Below are 17,941 nucleotides of genomic sequence, written 5' to 3'. Positions count from 1 at the left end.
TTGAAGAAAAATGCGCACTGCAAGTATGGTTGCGTTCGGGGCCTAATGAGGTGCCCAGTCTTTGTAACACTGACAATATTTCTGTGAGTTAATAAAATTCCCTTTTGACCCGCCAAAAAAACGTACAAATTTTGTCTCTGTTTTTCACGCGTGTTCATGTGGGCTCGACTAGCACCAGCGGAGAGAGATATACCATGAAGGAAGGACGTTGAGGCGTTCAAACGAAGTTGATGGCTATGTGCAAATTCAACGAGAAGACCGCGCACGAGAGCATCTCATTGTTGAAGACCGCGTTCAAACGTATGGGACTTGATTTGACGTCTCTCATTGTTCATGACCTGACCTGACGAGACGTCCTGCTCCCTAGATTCCTTTCACAGCTCAAAATTTGTTTTTACATATGTGATAATGCTACAATTCTACAGGTTGCAATTGGGGGAATCTGGCCTATAGCCCCGAATGAGCAAATTCCGAATTCTGGTGAAGAATGGTTGCTGCACCCCTTGGCGCTTCACCCTGGCGAGGTGGGTGGCATGATTATCATGATCATTTGGAGAATTTAAAACCTTCGGAGCGATGTAGTCCACGGGGGGAGTATTCCTCCAACGGAAGTGTCGAAGATTTTTTTTGTGTGTGTGTGTGCAGCTATATGAGCTCACTGCGAGACTTGAAGCACTTGAGCATTGAACAAATCTTTGAACGGCAAGTCCCCTGTGGATACGCTTTGCATTTCAGGCATCGAGGTGTCGCACTCCCCTGAAGCGCCCTGGTTGCCGCCCTCACCGGACTGGCTTGCCCTCTCGGTGGACGGCTCTTTCTCGCCGGATGATGGCTTGGTCGAGGCTAGAATGATTCTCAAGAACAATGCAGGAGCCCTGTTTGATAGCAAAATATTTTTTAAGTATTTCAAGAATACTATAGTTTTTGAGATTATCATAGTTTTATTTACAATGAGGTGTTTGGTTGCCCCTAGTAACTGTGCCTTTTTTTTCTAAACGGAATAACTGTGCTTTTAATATTATAGTATTGGACAAACTGCAGTTTTTTCTCTGCATAAAAGAAAAACCCTAAACTTCTTTTTTAAAAACAGAGTTGTTGAGTGCTTAAACACAACGACTAAACAGCAAAATTTACAGTGTTATGCGACAACAGCCAAACAGGTTCTATGTATTATGAATACTGCAAAATACTCTGTTTTGATAAAACTATGGTATCTCACACCTGCAGGCAAAATTACTGTAGTTTTTGATACTTTAGTTTATATAATACTTTGCTATCAAACACAGCCGAACTGATCTTTGTTGCATGCCATCTTTTGTTCTTTTGCAACGAGGCATTGAAAGTGGAAATCCATACAATTTTGGAGGGGATGTCGCTGACCCTGTATTTTGATTTCCGGCCGGAAAAAAAGGATTTCGGCCATCTTGGCCTGGGGCGGAAAGTATCTTTAAGCCGAAATTGGTCATTGCCAAATTTTGGTCAAATTTCAGCCGAAATTTTTGAAAATGGCCGAAATTGGGCCATCTCGGCCTAGACGGAAAAAATCTCAAACCTAAAATCAAAACATAGCGCTGGCCCTCCAACGGTCTAATCTATCTATTTTGGTGCAGTCAGACTCAGTAGGAGCATTATCATCTCTATCGGATGCTACACTTTCTAAGGTGGTGTTTGGTTCTCTAGTCCTAGGACTTTTTCTAGTCCCAACTAAAAAGTCTCTAGTCCCTAAAAAGTCCCTCTCTATTTATTTCCAGAGACTAAAAAGTCCCTAGTCCCTTCCTAGAGGTTATTAAATGACCATGTTGCCCCTAGTATATAAAAAAATAACAATCAAACAACACCATGGGGTGGCGCGCCAATGGATGCATGTAAGGGCATTGTTGAAAAAGTCTCAAAAAGTCCCAAAAAGACTCTCCTTGAGAGTCTTCTTCATTTAGTCTCAAATGCCTAATTTAGTCCCTAAAAAGTTTCTGCCATTTGGTAAAAAAAGTCTTTAAGAGAGACTTTTTCTAGTCCCTACACAAAAAAGTCCTGAAAACAAACACCCCCTAAATCACCACATGGTTGTAAGACAATAGGTTTTGGGGGAACCGGCACAACCCTCTAGGGGTGGCCTATCACATATATATATATATAATGAGGTGGTATACAATGTTACAATATACACATGTAAATACAGTCTAACACCCTCCCTCAATCTTAGCCACTTTCTAATGAATCTAGAAGGGTAAGATTGCGCCTGCAAGTCTCAAACTGTGGCAAAGGCAATGGCTTGGTGAAGATGTCAGCAAGTTGATCCTTGGAAGAAATAAACTTGATCTGTAGTTGCTTCTGAGAGACAGGTTCACGCACAAAGTGATAGTCAACTTCAATGTGTTTCGTTCGGGCATGGAATACCGGATTTGCAGAAAGGTATGTAGCACCGATGTTATCACACCAAAGAACAGGAGGCTGTGATTGGGGTATACTTAACTCCTGAAGCAAGGACTGTACCCAGATGATCTCTGATGTGGCATTGGCCACAGCCTTATACTCATCCTCAGTACTGCTACGCGAGACAGTAGCCTGTTTCCGAGCACTCCAGGCAATCAGGTTAGAGCCAAAGAAGACAGCATAACCCCCCGTGGATCGCCTGTCATCCGGATTGCCAGCCCAGTCTGCATCAGAATATGCTGAAAGACAACCAGAGTCAGACGGCCGAATATGCAAACCATGAGCCACCGTGAAACGAATGTAGCGCAAAATCCGCTTAACAGCAGACCAATGAGTGTCACGGGGTGACTGCAGATACTGGCAGACTCGGTTAACAGCATAGGAAATGTCTGGTCGCGTGATCGTCAAGTACTGGAGCCCACCAACAATACTCCTGTACTATGTCGCATCAGAAGAAGAAAGAAGCACACCATCAACAGCATTGAGCTTATCAGTGGTAGACATGGGTGTAGTCGTCGGTTTGCACTTAAGCATCCCAGCTCGCTGCAACAAATCCAGAGAGTACTTCTTCTGCGTCATAACAAGGCCAGCAGCACGAGAAGTAACCTCCACACCAAGAAAGTAATGAAGCTTCCCAAGGTCCTTGACCGCAAAATCAGCACCAAGTGAGCAAACAAGCGCAGTAGCAGCCGACTGAGAGGAGCTGACCAAAATGATATCATCTACATAGACCAACAAGTACATAGTAACCTCAGGCCTTTGAAGAAGAAACAATAAGGAGTCAGCAGTTGATGATGCAAAACCATGAGCACGAAGAGCCATTGCAAGACGAGCATGCCAAGCACGAGGAGCCTGCTTCAGACCATAAATTGCCTTGGACAGACGACAGAGATGATCAGGGCGATCCGGATCAGAGAAACCCGGAGGCTGGCGCATGTAAACCTCCTCCACCAAGACACCATGAAGAAAAGCATTTTGAACATCAAGCTGACGAAGAAACCAACCTCGAGTAACAGCCAGAGAGAGAAGAAGTCTGATGGTAGTAGGCTTGACCACTGGACTGAAGGTGTCTTCATAGTCAAGTCCAAAACGCTGTCGAAAACCACGAGCAACCAGACGAGCCTTATAGCACTCAATGGACCCATCAGAACGCCTCTTCACTTTGAAAACCCATTTGGAATCAATGACATTTACCCGTGATTGTGGAGGAACAAGAGTCCATGTCTGATTGCGAAGAAGCGCTTGATACTCCTGCTCCATGGCCTCTCTCCAATGAGGAATGCGCATAGCAGCTTGATACGTGCGTGGCTCAGAGGATGGATCTGCGAGAGCAGCAGACATGCACGCCGCTAACCAAGCAACTGTGCCATCATGACGTTGCTTAGGCTGAAAAATGCCACTCCGACTGCGCGTATGTGGACGTAGAGCAGCAGCAGGAGCCGGCGGAGGCGAAGGTGACGGAGACGTGACGGTCGCCGGAGATGCAGGAATCACCTCAGGCGAGCTCGGGACAGACGACTCCGGGCTGCATGGCGAAGACTGGCCCGACGACAGGGGCTCAGAGGCCATGGGCGAACCGAGAGTGGGCGAGGCCAGCTCCGGTGACACCGGCCCAGACGGCCTTGGCGAGGCGAGAGCAGGCGAGGCCGGCCCTGGTGAGAAGGGCCCAGACACCCTGGGCGAGGCAGGGGCGGGCGAGGCCAGGCCTGGTGATGACTGCCCCGACACCCTGGGCGAGACGGGGACCGAGGAGGCCGGCCCAGTCGGCGGGGTTGCAGGGCGCGACGATGGCGAAGGCAGCCCAGAAGCCAGAGGCGACCGGGCCAGGACGTTGATCGGCCGTGCATGAGCACGGAAACCGAGGCCATGCATGGGCGCCATGTGCTCCTCATGCACAACAGAAGGTGCCGAGGATGAAGGCGATGGCGACGAAGAGGAAGATGGCACTTCCAGAATCTCCAAACGAGCCCCACGACCAGTGCCTGCACCATGGTTAGGCAACAATAGAGGAGAATATGCAACATCATCAAATTGGTCAGAAGCAACAGAGGATGAATGCATGACAGGTGGCTCGGTAGTGGACACAGGGAGTTTGGCAAAGGGAAAAACATGCTCATCAAACACAACATCCCGAGAGATGTAGACACGATTAGTGGGCACATGAAGACATTTGTATCCTTTATGAAGAGAGCTATAACCAAGAAAAACACACTTCTTGGAACGAAACTCGAGCTTACGCTTGTTATATGGACGGAGATGGGGCCAGCAAGCACAACCAAACACCTTGAGAAAGGTGTAGTCCGGTTGTTCATTAAGGAGAACTTCAATGGGAGTCTTCATATTCAAAACACGAGTGGGAGTATGATTGATGAGAAAACATGCAGTGGTGAAAGCATCACTCCAAAAACGAAACAGAACAGATGCATGGGCCAAAAGAGTCAGACCAGCTTCAACAATGTGACGATGCTTACGTTCTACTGAACCATTCTGCTGATGTGTATGTGGACATGCTAAACGGTGAGTGATCCCAAGCGACTGAAAGGAGTTGAGGTTGCGATACTCGCCACCCCAGTCCGACTGAACATGAACAATTTTGTGCTTGAGAAGGCATTCAACATGGTTTTGGAACTGAACAAAAATGTCAAACACATCAAATTTACGTTTGATAAGATAAAGCCAGGTAAAGCGGCTGTAAGCATCAACAAAACTGATATAGTAATTATGACCACTAACAGAAGTCTGAGCAGGACCCCATACATCTGAAAACACAAGTTCTAAAGGATGTTTCACCTCACGACTGGACTCCGAAAAAGGAAGTTGATGACTCTTCCCCTGCTGACAAGCATCACACACTGCTACATCTTTATTACTAGACACACTAGGAAGCTCATGACGACGCAAAACATGCCGGACAATAGGTGTGGCCGGGTGACCAAGACGAGCATGCCACTGTGACGGAGATACCCGAACTCCACTGAAGACGCGAGCGACGCTAGGATGCTCCAGACGATAGATACCTTGGCAGAGCCGCCCACTAAGAAGAATGTCCCTCGTGCCCCGATCCTTAATAAAAAGATCAAAAGGATGAAATTCACAAAGCACATTATTATCACGAGTGAGTTTAGGAACTGAAAGAAGATTACGTGTCACAGATGGAACTCGAAGAACATTGCGAAGTTGAAGACTCCTATTGGCATGTCTAGTGAGAAGTGATGCTTGACCAATATGAGAGATGTGCATACCTGCTCCATTGGCGGTGTGGATCTTGTCGGAGCCATGGTAGGGTTCACGAGTGTGAAGCTTCCCCATCTCACTGGTCAGGTGCTCTGTCGCCCCAGAGTCCATGTACCAGTGGGGATCAATGGAGTAGGACTGAGTGTGTCCCTGTGGCTTCTGCGGCGGCGGACGATCAGCCATGGCGACCTGACGAGCAAAGTTGCGTGTATCCTTCCCGTCATTGCCGAGACCAAGAAAACCCCGCTGGAAGCGCTTGTGACACTTCGAGGCCCAGTGCCCATCACGACCACAAAGCTGGCACACACGTGGACCGCCAGCCCCTGGTAGCGTCGCAGTAGGAGAAGGGGCCGAGGCGGGTGGTGGTGACTGCCCCGAAGGAGCCCTGGATGAAGCAGAGGAGCGACCACCCTTGGTGGCGGCGTTTGCCGAGAGGGCGCCGTTGCCCCTGGATCGGCGCGTCTCGACTCGTTGCTCAGTAAGCAGGAGGCGTGAAAAGACCTCGTGTGCTGGCATGGGCGTGGAGTTGCCCCTCTCATTGATGATCTCGACTAGGGCGTCATACTCCTCATCAAGACCATTGACAATAAACGAGTTGAACTCGGAGTCGGTGAGGGGCTGTCCAATGGAGGCCAGCGTGTCGGCGAGACTCTTGACTTTGTTGTAGAACTCAGTGGCGGTGGAGTCAAGCTTCTGACACTCTCCAAGTTGGCGACGGAGCCCAGATACACGAGCCTGCGACTGTGCCGCAAACGAGCGCTCAAGAATAGTCCATGCCTCGTGGGACGTCTTGGCGAAGACAACAAGCCCAGCAACGGCCGGAGAGAGCGACCCCTGGATGGAGGAGAGGTTCGCCTGATCCTGCCCTGTCCAGACACGGTGAGCCGGATTATAGACCGGACCGTGCACGCTGTCAACCAGCGCAGGAGGGCAAGGGAGAGAGCCGTCGACATAGCCAAGCAGATAGTGACTCCCAAGAAGCGGAAGAACCTGCGCGCGCCAGAAGATGTAATTGTCCGACGACAACTTGATGGTGATGAGATGGCCGAAGTGAAACGGCGGCGGCGGCTGCGATCCCATCGAGGAGACTGGCTGAGGTGAGACCACCGTGGAGACAGTCAGAGGGGCAGCCGGCGCGGTGACAGAGGGCGCGATGGCTGCGGTTGACGCCGCGAAGCCTGCCAGCGCGACGTCCTCCACCACCAGCGGCGCAGTGGCCGAGGGCGCGACAGCTGCGGTTGACGGGGCGGCGGCGGTGTGGGCCACAAGCGCCTGCCCGGGCGAAGTAGCAGCCGGCGGGAGCGCGAAGAGGGAGCCGACGCTCCGTGTCCCGATCGGCGCCTGAAGGGAGGCGGCATCCAGCGGCCTCGAGAGAAGTGCCGCGAGGGAGGCCGGCAGAAAACCGGTGGCAGTGGAGCCGGACGCAGCGGCGGACGTCATAGCAGTCGGGCGACGGCGACGGCGGCGGCGGCGGCGGTTTAGGGTTTTTAGGCGGAAGCGGACGTAACCTAGCGTGATACCATGTAAGACAATAGGCTTTGGGGGGAACCGGCACAACCCTCTAGGGGTGGCCTATCACACATGTATATATAATGAGGTGGTATACAACGTTACAATATACACATGTAAATACAGTCTAACAATGGTCATCTCATTAATGAAATCAAGCTTCTCATGGTGAAGTGGGAATTTGCCCTGCAAAAAATGGTAGAGTGGAAGTTTGTTCCAATTAAGATAGTTAGATCACAAAATAGGGTTTCACATTATCTCGCTAATTATGCTCGGCTCGCAGCCTCGCTTGTTGGTTGAGGCGTTGTCCCCCTTTTTGTGGCCCCTTTTCATTCATGATCTTGTATTAGTAGACTGTAACTTTTGTAAAATAATATTAAAATACAGCTTTTGCTAATTCTCAGTTGTCTAAAAGATGGTTAGTTCTAGCACGACACCGATGACTATCGGTTGGAAGGTTGAGATCGGCGCAAGATTTTTCATATTTTTCTAACCCTAAAGACAAACACCAGTCGAATTTTCTCGTATCTGATGCGAAAGAAGAAAGAGATAAGCTTAATTTGAGAAGTGGGGGGTGGAGCTTTTCTTCCATCCATTAGTTTCACTATAGATGCACGGATGCCATCTTGTGTTTGGTTTACGCTAGCCTAGCCTTTAGTTGTTTAATTGTTCATTGCTATATAGATCAAGAAAGGCACATGGGTATCAAGCTCCCAAGTGGCATCTGACATAAAAGCAAGCAAGCATACCAGTTGCATGACATAAGTATGGGTGGGTGGCAGTCACAGTGCCACTTTGGGCTGGAAGCCGGCCGTGTTCACCGGTGCAACTTTACTATGCGGCGGCGCGTGATTTGCACGGCCAAAGTTAAAAGTTGGTTTGGTGTAGCAACACCAACAACATCAAGAAATATGAAGAAACGGGGCAGAACCAAGACAAGAAGCTCTAGTGCGCAACGAGGCGGAGGGAAGTGACAGGAGCTCTGTTTATTCTTTTCTCTTTAGCACAACACTATATGCTTTATATTTGATTAATTTAATGATCAACTGGATTCAAATAGGGTCGTACGGCTGACCAAGCCATGTATGTCTTTTTTTGGAAATGAAGGCGTATGCCCCCGGCCTCTACATCATGATAATGCATGAGCCCTTTTATTAACAATCCAGAAAATATCGTCATAAAAGTCTTACAGCTCGCAAACGGAGCAAAACAAAGTAAAATAAGAGAAATTACATGCGGACAATGACAACCGATACGGTAATAAGAAGGATAAGCTCCTTAGACTCCTATCCTGTTATGCGAGCGTCATCCGAACCGGTTGAAGATAACTCGAGTTACCATCTCCCATTGGTTGCACCCAGTAACCAAAGACTCCCTGGAGTCCACAGGAGTGAGTAAGGACCATGTACGGATCCAAGTTGTAGCTCTGAAGATAACCTGCAAAAAAGTTAAAGTGTGTTGTCTGATAAAAGTCATATCATTCCTGCAGTTTCATATAGCACATAATAGCGCACATATTCCAATCTGAATACGAGCCGCAGTAATCTGTTCAACCCCAGCTAACCACGTCCCAAACAAAGACGCAATATCTACTGGAGGATTAATATTAAAAGCTATATGAATCGCTCTTCAAAGTAACTTGGCAAGTGGGCATTCAAGAAATAAATATTGTATTGTTTCATCATGATCACAAAAATAACATCGCGAACTACCTACTCATCGCCTCTTGATTAAGTTGTCATTTATGAGTATCACTTGCTTGTGGACAAATCACATGAAGATTTTAATACGCAAAGAAATCGTAACCTTCCAAATGTGCAGCGGCCTTGAGAGGGGGCCAGAATTAATCAGATCCATATAGAAAGATTTCACCGTAAACATCCCATTCTTAGTTAACTTCCATTGTGTTGAATCCGGCTGGTCGGAGAGTTGAACTTCTATCAATCTCCGAACCAAGTGCATCTAGGCGGTCCATCTCGCACCAACTAACACACGTCTAAACTGGATGTTCAAGGGAATAGTTTGAAGAACGGTGCCTACGTAATCCTCCTTACATTGCACAATATTATAAAGGGTAGGATATTGGACGGCCAGGGGCGTCTCTCCTAACCACATATCCTCCCCAAATCTTGTTGATATCCCATTGCCAACCAAGAATTTGACCCTACGAAAGAACAGGTCCTTCATCCGCATAAGTCCCCTCCAAAACGGCGAGTCAGTCGGTCTCATGGTAACCTGGGCTAGTGTTTTCGAGTGCAAATACTTATTGTGCAGAATTTGAGACCACACGCCCTCCGGTTCTGTCTCTAATCTGTATAATCATTTGCTCATAAGACATTTATTCTTAATTTGTAAGTTCTTAATACTGAGACCCCCTTGGTCTTTAGGTCGGCAAAGGATATCCCATCGCGCGAGACGGTATTTCCTCTTGGCCTCATCAGACTGCCAAAAGAAACGAGATATAAAGAAATCAAGTCGCTTTCGGACCCCTTTCGGAATTTTGAAGAACGGAAGTAGAAACATCGACATACTAGTCAGTACTGAGTTAATCAGAACTAGCCGGCCTCCATATGACATAAGCTTGCCCTTCCAGCATACTAGTCAGTACTGAGGCGTCCGAGCGGGTAGAGAGGAACCCAAGCTGGTGGAGAAACGCCGCAATGCGCCGGTACCAAGTGCGTGGAACCTGCTTGAGTCCGTACAGGAACCGCGAAAGCAGGCACACGTGGTCGGGAAGTGTCGGGTCAACAAATCCGGTGGGCTGCTGGCAAAAGACCTGCTCCTTGAGGTGAACATGGAGGAAGGCATTGGATACATCCATCTGGTGCACCGGCCAAGTACGGGAGACCGCAAGGTGGAGAACCGTGTGTATCGTGCCGGGCTTGACGACCGGAGCAAAGGTGTCGGTGAAGTCGATGCCAGCATGCTGTCGGAAGCCACGAATGACCCAGCGCGCTTTGTAGCGATCAAGGGTACCATCAGGACGGAGCTTGTGTTTAAAGACCCACTTCCGGTAATCACGTTGGCGTGCCGGGGACGGAGAACAAGCTGCCATGTCCGGTTGCGCAACAGGGCGTTAAACTCCTCTTGCATCACAGCCATCCAGAGCGGGTCACGAAGAGCGGCTCGAACGGAGGACGGAAACGGCGACAACTCAGAGGTGGACGCCGCATGGACGTAGTCATCCGAGGCGTAGCGCGAGCTCGGACAAAAACGCCCGTACGGGCGCGAGTGACCGGACCTGCCACGGGCGCTAGGGGGGCCGCGGGCCCCGAGGGGGCGGGGGCGCCGGTGGTGCCTGGGGCGCCGAGGGGGCCGCCGGCGCCAACATCGGGGGCGCCGAGGAGGCCGCGGGCACCAAGGTCACGGGCGCCGGAGGAGCCGCCGGGGCCGCGGGCGCCAACGTCTGGGGCGCCGAGGGCGCTAGTGCTGCGGCTGTAGGAGGCGTCGCATGCAGTGGGCGCGCCTCAAAGCCAAGGAGCGAGCCAAGAGAGGCGTGCGAGCGTCCTGGGAGAGTCGTCGAGGATCCGGCGTCACCAGTGGCGGGAGGAACAGCCGGGGTACCTGGTGAAACGAAAACACATGCTCATCAAAGTAAACGCGTCGGGAAATGAACACACGATGGGAGACGGGATTGTAGCACCGATATCCCTTGAAGTTGGAGGGGTAATCGATAAAGATATAAGCGACAGATCGAGGTGCAAAATTGTGCAAGCCATGTATGTCTGCCTTGATCAAATGCAAACCTAGCTAGATTGTGGGCTTTATAGTTAGAGCCTCTTTTCTCATGGACAAAGCTACAAAGAGTAAAAGAAGACCTAAGCCTGGTCACAGTGGGAGGAACTTAGGAGTAACATCACACACTCCAATACAACTTTGTTTATGTGGCACATATTTAATGAAGAGAGAGGTGCTTGTGGTAACTAGCTAAGTTACCGGAACATCACACACTCCAAGAAACAATGAGTCTATAACCTAATAAATACACTGTTGCATGTTGCATGACACTACCTAGATGTTCCTACCCACTATAGAGGTAATAACATAGTCTAGGGAAGTGTGTAAGATATTAGTTTATGTTCTTGCCCATTGTGACCAGCCTAAGAGTTGTTATTTTCTTGATAAACGTTCATATTTCCCTCCTATCCTTAAACCATCTCCAATAGGTGCATGAATTAAAATAGTTTAGCGTGCCACTGTAGCACTTTTAATGTATCAGATTTAATGCTGGTTCAGTAAATGCCAAAAAACACGCGTCCAAAAAAACACGCAGTACAAATTATGAAGTGCACGTAATTTTGTGTCTCAAATTTACAGCTTTTGATAGCGTTTTTAGCGCGTGCCCAATTCTTTTTTACGCATGCATTATTTTACAGCTTTTGCTGGAGTTGTCCGACGCGAAAAAAGTCGAATTTTAATGTGCCGAACAGTTTTTGTGTGTCTGTCGGAGATGCTCATACTACAAAGTTGTTGACGACATTAAGACTGAAATCATTAATTAAGGAGTACTCGTTGCAAAGAACAGTCCACTTTCCCAGGTCGTGACAAGTGGCGCACATGCAGCGCGCCACTTGTCGCAACCTGGGAGTTTTTCATTTTTTTAGATCCGTTTATTCCAAAATGTTTTATCTTTTAAACCATGCGTTCAAATCTCGAACCGTTTTCACTATTGGATTCCTCGCGTCGAGATCTTCAAAACTAGATCCCATGTTGATAGGTTTTGACGAACTTTTTTTTCACGAAAAAACCGCACGAAAAAAACCGGGCGAGAAAACCGAAACCGGGAGCACGGTTTTTTTCCCATTCCGAAAGAGGCACGCCCGTGCCTCTCGTGGATGCAAAACCGTGACTCTCGTGGAAGGAAAAAAAATAAAAAACGTGTTTTTTTCGTTTTCGAGAGGCACGACCATGACTCTCGCGAAAGCACAACCATGCCTCTCGCGGAAGCAAAATCATGACTCTTGCGGAAAAAAAACAGAAAACACGTTTTTTTTCCTTTCCGAGAGGCACGGCCGTGACTCTCGCGAAAGCACAACCGTGCCTCTCGCGGAAGCAAAATCGTGACTCTCGCGAAAGAAAAAAAAACAGAAAACGCATTTTGTTTTTTCCTTTCCGAGAGGCACGGCCGTGACTCTCGCGAAAGCACAACCGTGTCTCTCGCGGAAGCAAAACCATGACTCTCGCGAAAGAAAAAAAACAGAAAACGCATTCTTTTTCGTTTCCGAAAGGCACGACCGTAACTCTTGCGGAAAAAACCATGATTTTCGTAAAAAAAGGAAATGTGCTTTGTTCGCGCAAAAAAAATTCGATAGAAAAACTAAAGAAGACCGAGGGAAGACCAAAACGTCGGAAAAGCCTGAAAAAACCCGTTTAAAAAGCCGAAAACGCGTGCGAAAAAATAAAAAAAAATCTGAAGGGAGCATCCAGAACACGACACGTGACAAATGGCTGAGAGCGCGCCAAGTAACGCTAATCGTTGCGAAGCTTTTGAAGAAGCGCTCGTTAACTAATTGCTCCCATTAAGACAGTCCGAAACAACATGCACATTCTGAATATAAATGCCCATAGCCAGGGCAAGGCCTTGCCTGCCGGATTAGTTTATTCAGACAAACCGAATCCTCCTCCAGAAATAAAAGCGGAGAAATGGGCTTTCGCACAAGGAGCGATGGGTGGGCCTTGGGATCTCTCTGGGCTTTAGCCGTGCTGAGTTGCACTTGGGCTTTGAAATGGACATGTCATGGGCCGCCGAAGATTTCCTTTTTGTGCTTGGTAGCCTGCATTAGCCAAATCACTAATTGATGAGTATTCATTGCAAAGATTACTCCCATTACAACAAGTGACGTGCTGCATGTACGCCACTTGTCACAACCTGGAAGTTTTTTCTTTTTTTAGATTCGTTTTATCTCTTAAATTATGCGCCCAAATTTCGAACCGTTTTCACCGTTGGATCCCTTGCGTCGAGATTTTTAAAACTAGATCCCGTGTTGATAGGTTTTGACGATCTTTTTTCACGAAAAAACCAAATGAGAAAAACCAGACGAAAAAACCAAACCGGAAGCACGGATTTTTTTTCCCTTTTCAAAAGAGGCACACCCGTGCCTCTTGCGGAAGCAAAACCGTGCCTCTCGCGGAAGGAAATAAAAAGAGTAAACGCATTTTTTTTCTTTTCCAAGGAGGCCTCTCGTGAAATCACAACCATGTCTCTCGTGAAAGCAAAACTGTGTCTCTCACGAAAGGAAAAATAACAAAAAATACATTTTTTTTGTTTCCGAGAGGCACAACCGTGCCTCTCGCGAAAGCACAACCGTGCATCTCGCGGAAGCAAAATCGTGCCTCTCACAGAAGGAAAAAAACAAAAAACATGTTTTTTTTTGTTTCTGAGAGGCACGGTCGTGACTCGCGAAAGCACAACTGTGCCTCTCACGGAAGGAAAAAAACAGAAAACACGATTTTTTTTCCGTTTCCGAGAGGCAAGGCTGTGACTCTTGCGGAAAAAAACCGCATTTTTCGTGAAAAAAATTTCTAATTTTTTTGTTCCAAAAGCTAAGGAAGATCGGTGGAAAACCAAAATGTTAAAAAAAACTGAAAACAAAACCGTTTAAAAGGCCAAAAACGTGTGCGGGAAAAAAATTCCGGAAGGAGCGCCCAGAATGCAACACGTAACGGATGGCTGAGAGCACGCCAAGTAACGTTGATCATTGTAAGGCTCCCGAAGAAGCGCTCATCAACTAGTTGCTCCGTTGCATTAAGACAAATCAGGGTCTGTTGGGCTAAGTAGCGAGTTGTTTGGTTGCCTGGCTCACATATAGAATTTGACCCAAATGAAATTTAAAGCTCCCTCGACCTGGCTCGCCAGGAACGCTCAAATTAAATTGGAGTTTTTCCAGATGCAGGCTCGCCAGGAGCCTGCATACACTCAACCAGGCTCCACTAAGAAACTAACCAAAGGCGTCCTATATTCATCGTCGATTCAGACATACGAGCGCCACAAGGTCCTTCAGACTTCAGAGAGCAAAGCAACAAGTGGTAGACCGAAGACCGATAGCGAAGGACGGAGGAATGTACGCATTCCAAGAGTACACGCCCATGCTCCTCACCTTTCCTCAACTTGAACACCACCACTTGCAAACACTACGATGGTGGATGAGGATGGTTTGCAACGGCTCAAAGCCTATAAGGGCATCCACAGTGCTTAGAGGCTAGCTTGCCTCCAAGCTGGACCCCACAGCGCTGCCTCCAAACAATCTCAAAACCACGCAGTGTATAACATTTTGCTTCAGCCTCTATTGTGGGCCCATGATTGATTAAACAAAGGCATGGTAATCTGAATGGAGAACTTTGGTTCATCACATGCATCGTTGGGAGCACAAACAGGCTGATGGGTGGGGCTGCTTGATTATTTAAATCACTAGAGGCAGCCTCCAAGCTAAGAGGCGATGCTAGAGATTTTTTGCTTAGAGGCCTGAAGTGCAGTGTATGGAGGCGACCTCTAAGAAGAGAGAGAGTGCTTAGAGGCAGTGAAAAATGCACACTGTGGATGCTTTAAAGCCCCCTATCGCATTCACCTCACCCATACTTGATTTTCGCGCACGCCGAAAACAGTTCCATTTCCTTACGATTTTTCAAATGTGATGATGATCCTGCGTTCCAAACAGGCCCTTAGATTCAGCAGCATCATTCGGGAATAAATTAAACAAAGATGCTCCCTTTTTTTCCCTCAAAAGTACAGTTTTCTTTTTTTTAGGGTCTATGAGAAGGCATCGTTTTCATGGGCCAGGGCAGCAATACAAGGAGCAGCAACAGTCACTTTCATCCAAAATCCCAACCGTTTCCATTATTTTGTTTTAACAAATACCGCTACAATTTCACCAAATATATCTAGCCAGAACACATTCTAAACAAACACCACGTAGGCCATTCACAGATTATAGTAACTTGTTGTGCAGGTCAGACACACATCACACGAAAAATTAATCCATAGACTTTCTTCTATTTCAGGATGAAATATTCATAGACCTGTGCCAGTGGATTATTGTAATCACTGGCTAAGGGCATGACAAGAGCGTGTGCGGGCTACGCCAGCCTAAAATCATGTCTCCCATGTTCGCCAACCAATCCTAGTTTTGTGCAGCTACCAAACGCACAGGCCAATTAAGCATGTCCCCGCAATACTATTATGCACTCTCACAGCCAAACAAGTACAATCTGTAACAGCAGGTCCAAGAATTTGTAGCAACATAGATGGCCTACTCATGTGTGCCTTTCAAAAAGAACCAGCTTTCCTTCCTTTCTTGTGGAGACAGTGCCACAAGAAGGTGGCATATTCTGCCTACATCCACAAACTTCTCTATCTACACTAGCTTTCATCTCATGGACCAGAGCAGAGCATCCTCACAAGTCACAACCACCAATGGCAGGCTGTAGCTTCAAGGTTTTGAGGCTGTGGCCATGTATCAAGTGCGCGGCGCCATCTGGCAACGCCAGACTTGAAGCCAAGCCAAGCCAAGCAACGATTGAGCAAGTTATATTCACATAAAATTAGCATCCTGACCAAGTCATTACAATAAGTGATGGGGGGCAGAAGAAAAAAGAAAAAAGATCTATCACAGAGCTATGATATATTAAAAAGAATGGGAGGTGAAAATGTCCTCTCTTGATCTTGTAGCGCCATTCGTCCATTACTCGGGAATCAGCTTCAGGATAAGTGAAGTAAATTTCACCGTCCCACACAGCGTCATCCACCAGCCAAGCGTCCTCGACAGCAGTCTCTCATCTATCTAAGAGACATGTCCCTGAGCTAGCAGAGTACCTCTACCTGACCGGTACCGGCACGCGAGCGAGTGATCGTCGATGGAGATAGCTCGATAATATAATGCCAATGGAAGCCGAGCTCAAAAGTCCAATACCGTCGAAGTGAGGTTCATCAATGGCCCCAAAGCACTGGGAGCAAACTTCCTTGCAAAGAGGTAGCACACAGAGGTGTGCTTCGAGTTGTAGAGGCACTGCGTACCGTTGTTCCTGATGGCCTTGATGAAATCCACATTGATGTTTCCAGCACCATATCTTGCTGGATGTGGGCCTCCTCTTGACCAATCAACCCATGTGATGGTCCTGTTGGCGTTGAGCGACCCGTGGAAAAGATGAAGATAGGTCGGTATGTAATGCTCATCCGGGTAGCAAGATGGTCTGCAATGCTTCCGGAAGATCGAGTAATACTTGTAGTCCGCTACCACACGCACGGCCAGCTCACGGTTAAGCTCAAACCACTCTGACCCTTTCCTCCATTGTTCCGGCAAGATGTGAGGTGCCATTCGACGGTTGTAGCGGCCAGCGCTTTGAGGGGTGTCGATGTTGTAGGACTCAACAAAGCTGTGCTCCGAGTTTATGAGATACTCGTAGACGGTTGGGAAGTTGAACACCGGAATGCAGCTCTCCGAGAGCAAAACAAAACGCTCGTTCGAGAAATCCAACAACGCATTGGCCAGCAGGCGCTTCTCAGCATCCACCAGGGTTATCGATCCCCAAGACACTTCCTGCATTGGCAATAAACAAGGATCAGAATATGTTATCAAAACTAGCCGTTGATCAGGGTCCGAGAACCGCACATGGAGGGCACTCACACTGTTAAATACTGAAAGAATGCACACATCGCATCGATATTTGAGGTTGACACTTTAGCCCCACATATATGAACATAAAAGAAGAAAAGCAGAGTACACAAATAAACAAATTCCCAACCATATGACATCCTTGACTAATTATTTAGTGGATAAATTCAAGCAGAATATTGTAGATTAAGCATCTCTAGATCACAATATTAGCAACATTCGTGAGCACCACTAGTTGGAGAATCCATCGAGTAGTTTACCCACCATCCTGGCATGGGGTCAGGCAAGCATATTCCCCTAGAGGCTAGAGCAAATACATACACATATCCCAATCATGAATCAAGTTGAGCACATGGCAACCACCAACTAGCACGACAACGGTTGTCCGACTCACTCCACCAAGGCACCAGCTAACGAATCAATCAGCCACAAATTTTCCGCAGGCAACACAACATAGTTTGTTCAACTAACTACCAATCTGATTTTTACACGGTTCGTTTCATTAAGGTAAATTATGGAGGAAAAGAAGAGACTTGAGATTGATTATAGTACCTCGCTGGGGATCTGGCGGCCGTAGAATGGGGATGTCTTGGAGACGTTGAGCTTGTAGTCCGGTATGGTGTGGAGGTAGACGGAGAAGAGGCCCTGGTGACCGCGGAAGAAGCGCTCCCAGAGCGGGGCGAAGGGGAGCGGGCCGCGGGTCATGAAGAGGAAGGCGACCTTGGGGACGCGCTGGAAGGGGAACTCCTCGGCGGTGGGCACGAGGGTGGCGCGCCAGAAGAGCTCGTCGTCGGTCATGGAGTGCGCGAGGGTGGGCGGGTGCACAAAGGCCTTGAAGCCCGGGCCGCAGTCACCCGTGGCGCCCCGGCGGTCGCAGGAGCTGTAGGTGGCGGTGGGGAAGAAGAGCTCGGTGTGGGAGTTGTAGTAGTAGCGGGAGACGTTGGCGCTGACGGAGAGGCCGATGACGACGCCGGCCATGAAGATGACCATGGCGGTGACGAGCTTGAGCAGGCCCGTGGACCAGTCCTTGCGCGGCGTGTTGGGGAAGTAGTCGCCCTCCTCGTCGGCGCCGCCCCCGCCGCCGCCCCCGCCGCGGGACTTGAGCATCGGCTTCGAGTCCCCCCACATCGCGACGGCCGGCAAATCGAGCGCAGGCTAAT

The 17,941-nt window shown here is 48.4% G+C and overlaps 2 protein-coding genes across 2 annotated transcripts in view; both read right to left on the bottom strand.

The window, feature by feature from the left end:
• Nucleotides 1–15,686: 15,686 nt before the first annotated feature.
• Nucleotides 15,687–17,941, bottom strand: part of LOC123147605 (glycosyltransferase BC10) — a gene marked incomplete in the record, with an annotated part of 2,996 nt that continues 741 nt past the window's right edge. Inside the window, 2 exon segments of the mRNA XM_044566867.1 lie at nucleotides 15,687–16,706; nucleotides 17,334–17,941. Coding sequence (XP_044422802.1) covers nucleotides 16,065–16,706; nucleotides 17,334–17,909 — 1,218 coding nt within the window.
• Nucleotides 16,531–17,941, bottom strand: part of LOC123147604 (phospholipase SGR2) — a 31,160-nt gene continuing 29,749 nt past the window's right edge. The window contains exon 22 of the mRNA XM_044566866.1: nucleotides 16,531–16,706. The gene's annotated coding sequence lies outside the window, so the exon portion shown is untranslated. The remainder of the gene's footprint in view (nucleotides 16,707–17,941) is intronic.

Source organism: Triticum aestivum, chromosome 7A (assembly GCF_018294505.1).
Source record: "Triticum aestivum cultivar Chinese Spring chromosome 7A, IWGSC CS RefSeq v2.1, whole genome shotgun sequence".
Lineage (NCBI taxonomy): Eukaryota > Viridiplantae > Streptophyta > Magnoliopsida > Poales > Poaceae > Triticum > Triticum aestivum.
This window is presented reverse-complemented; position numbering and strand designations above follow the sequence as displayed.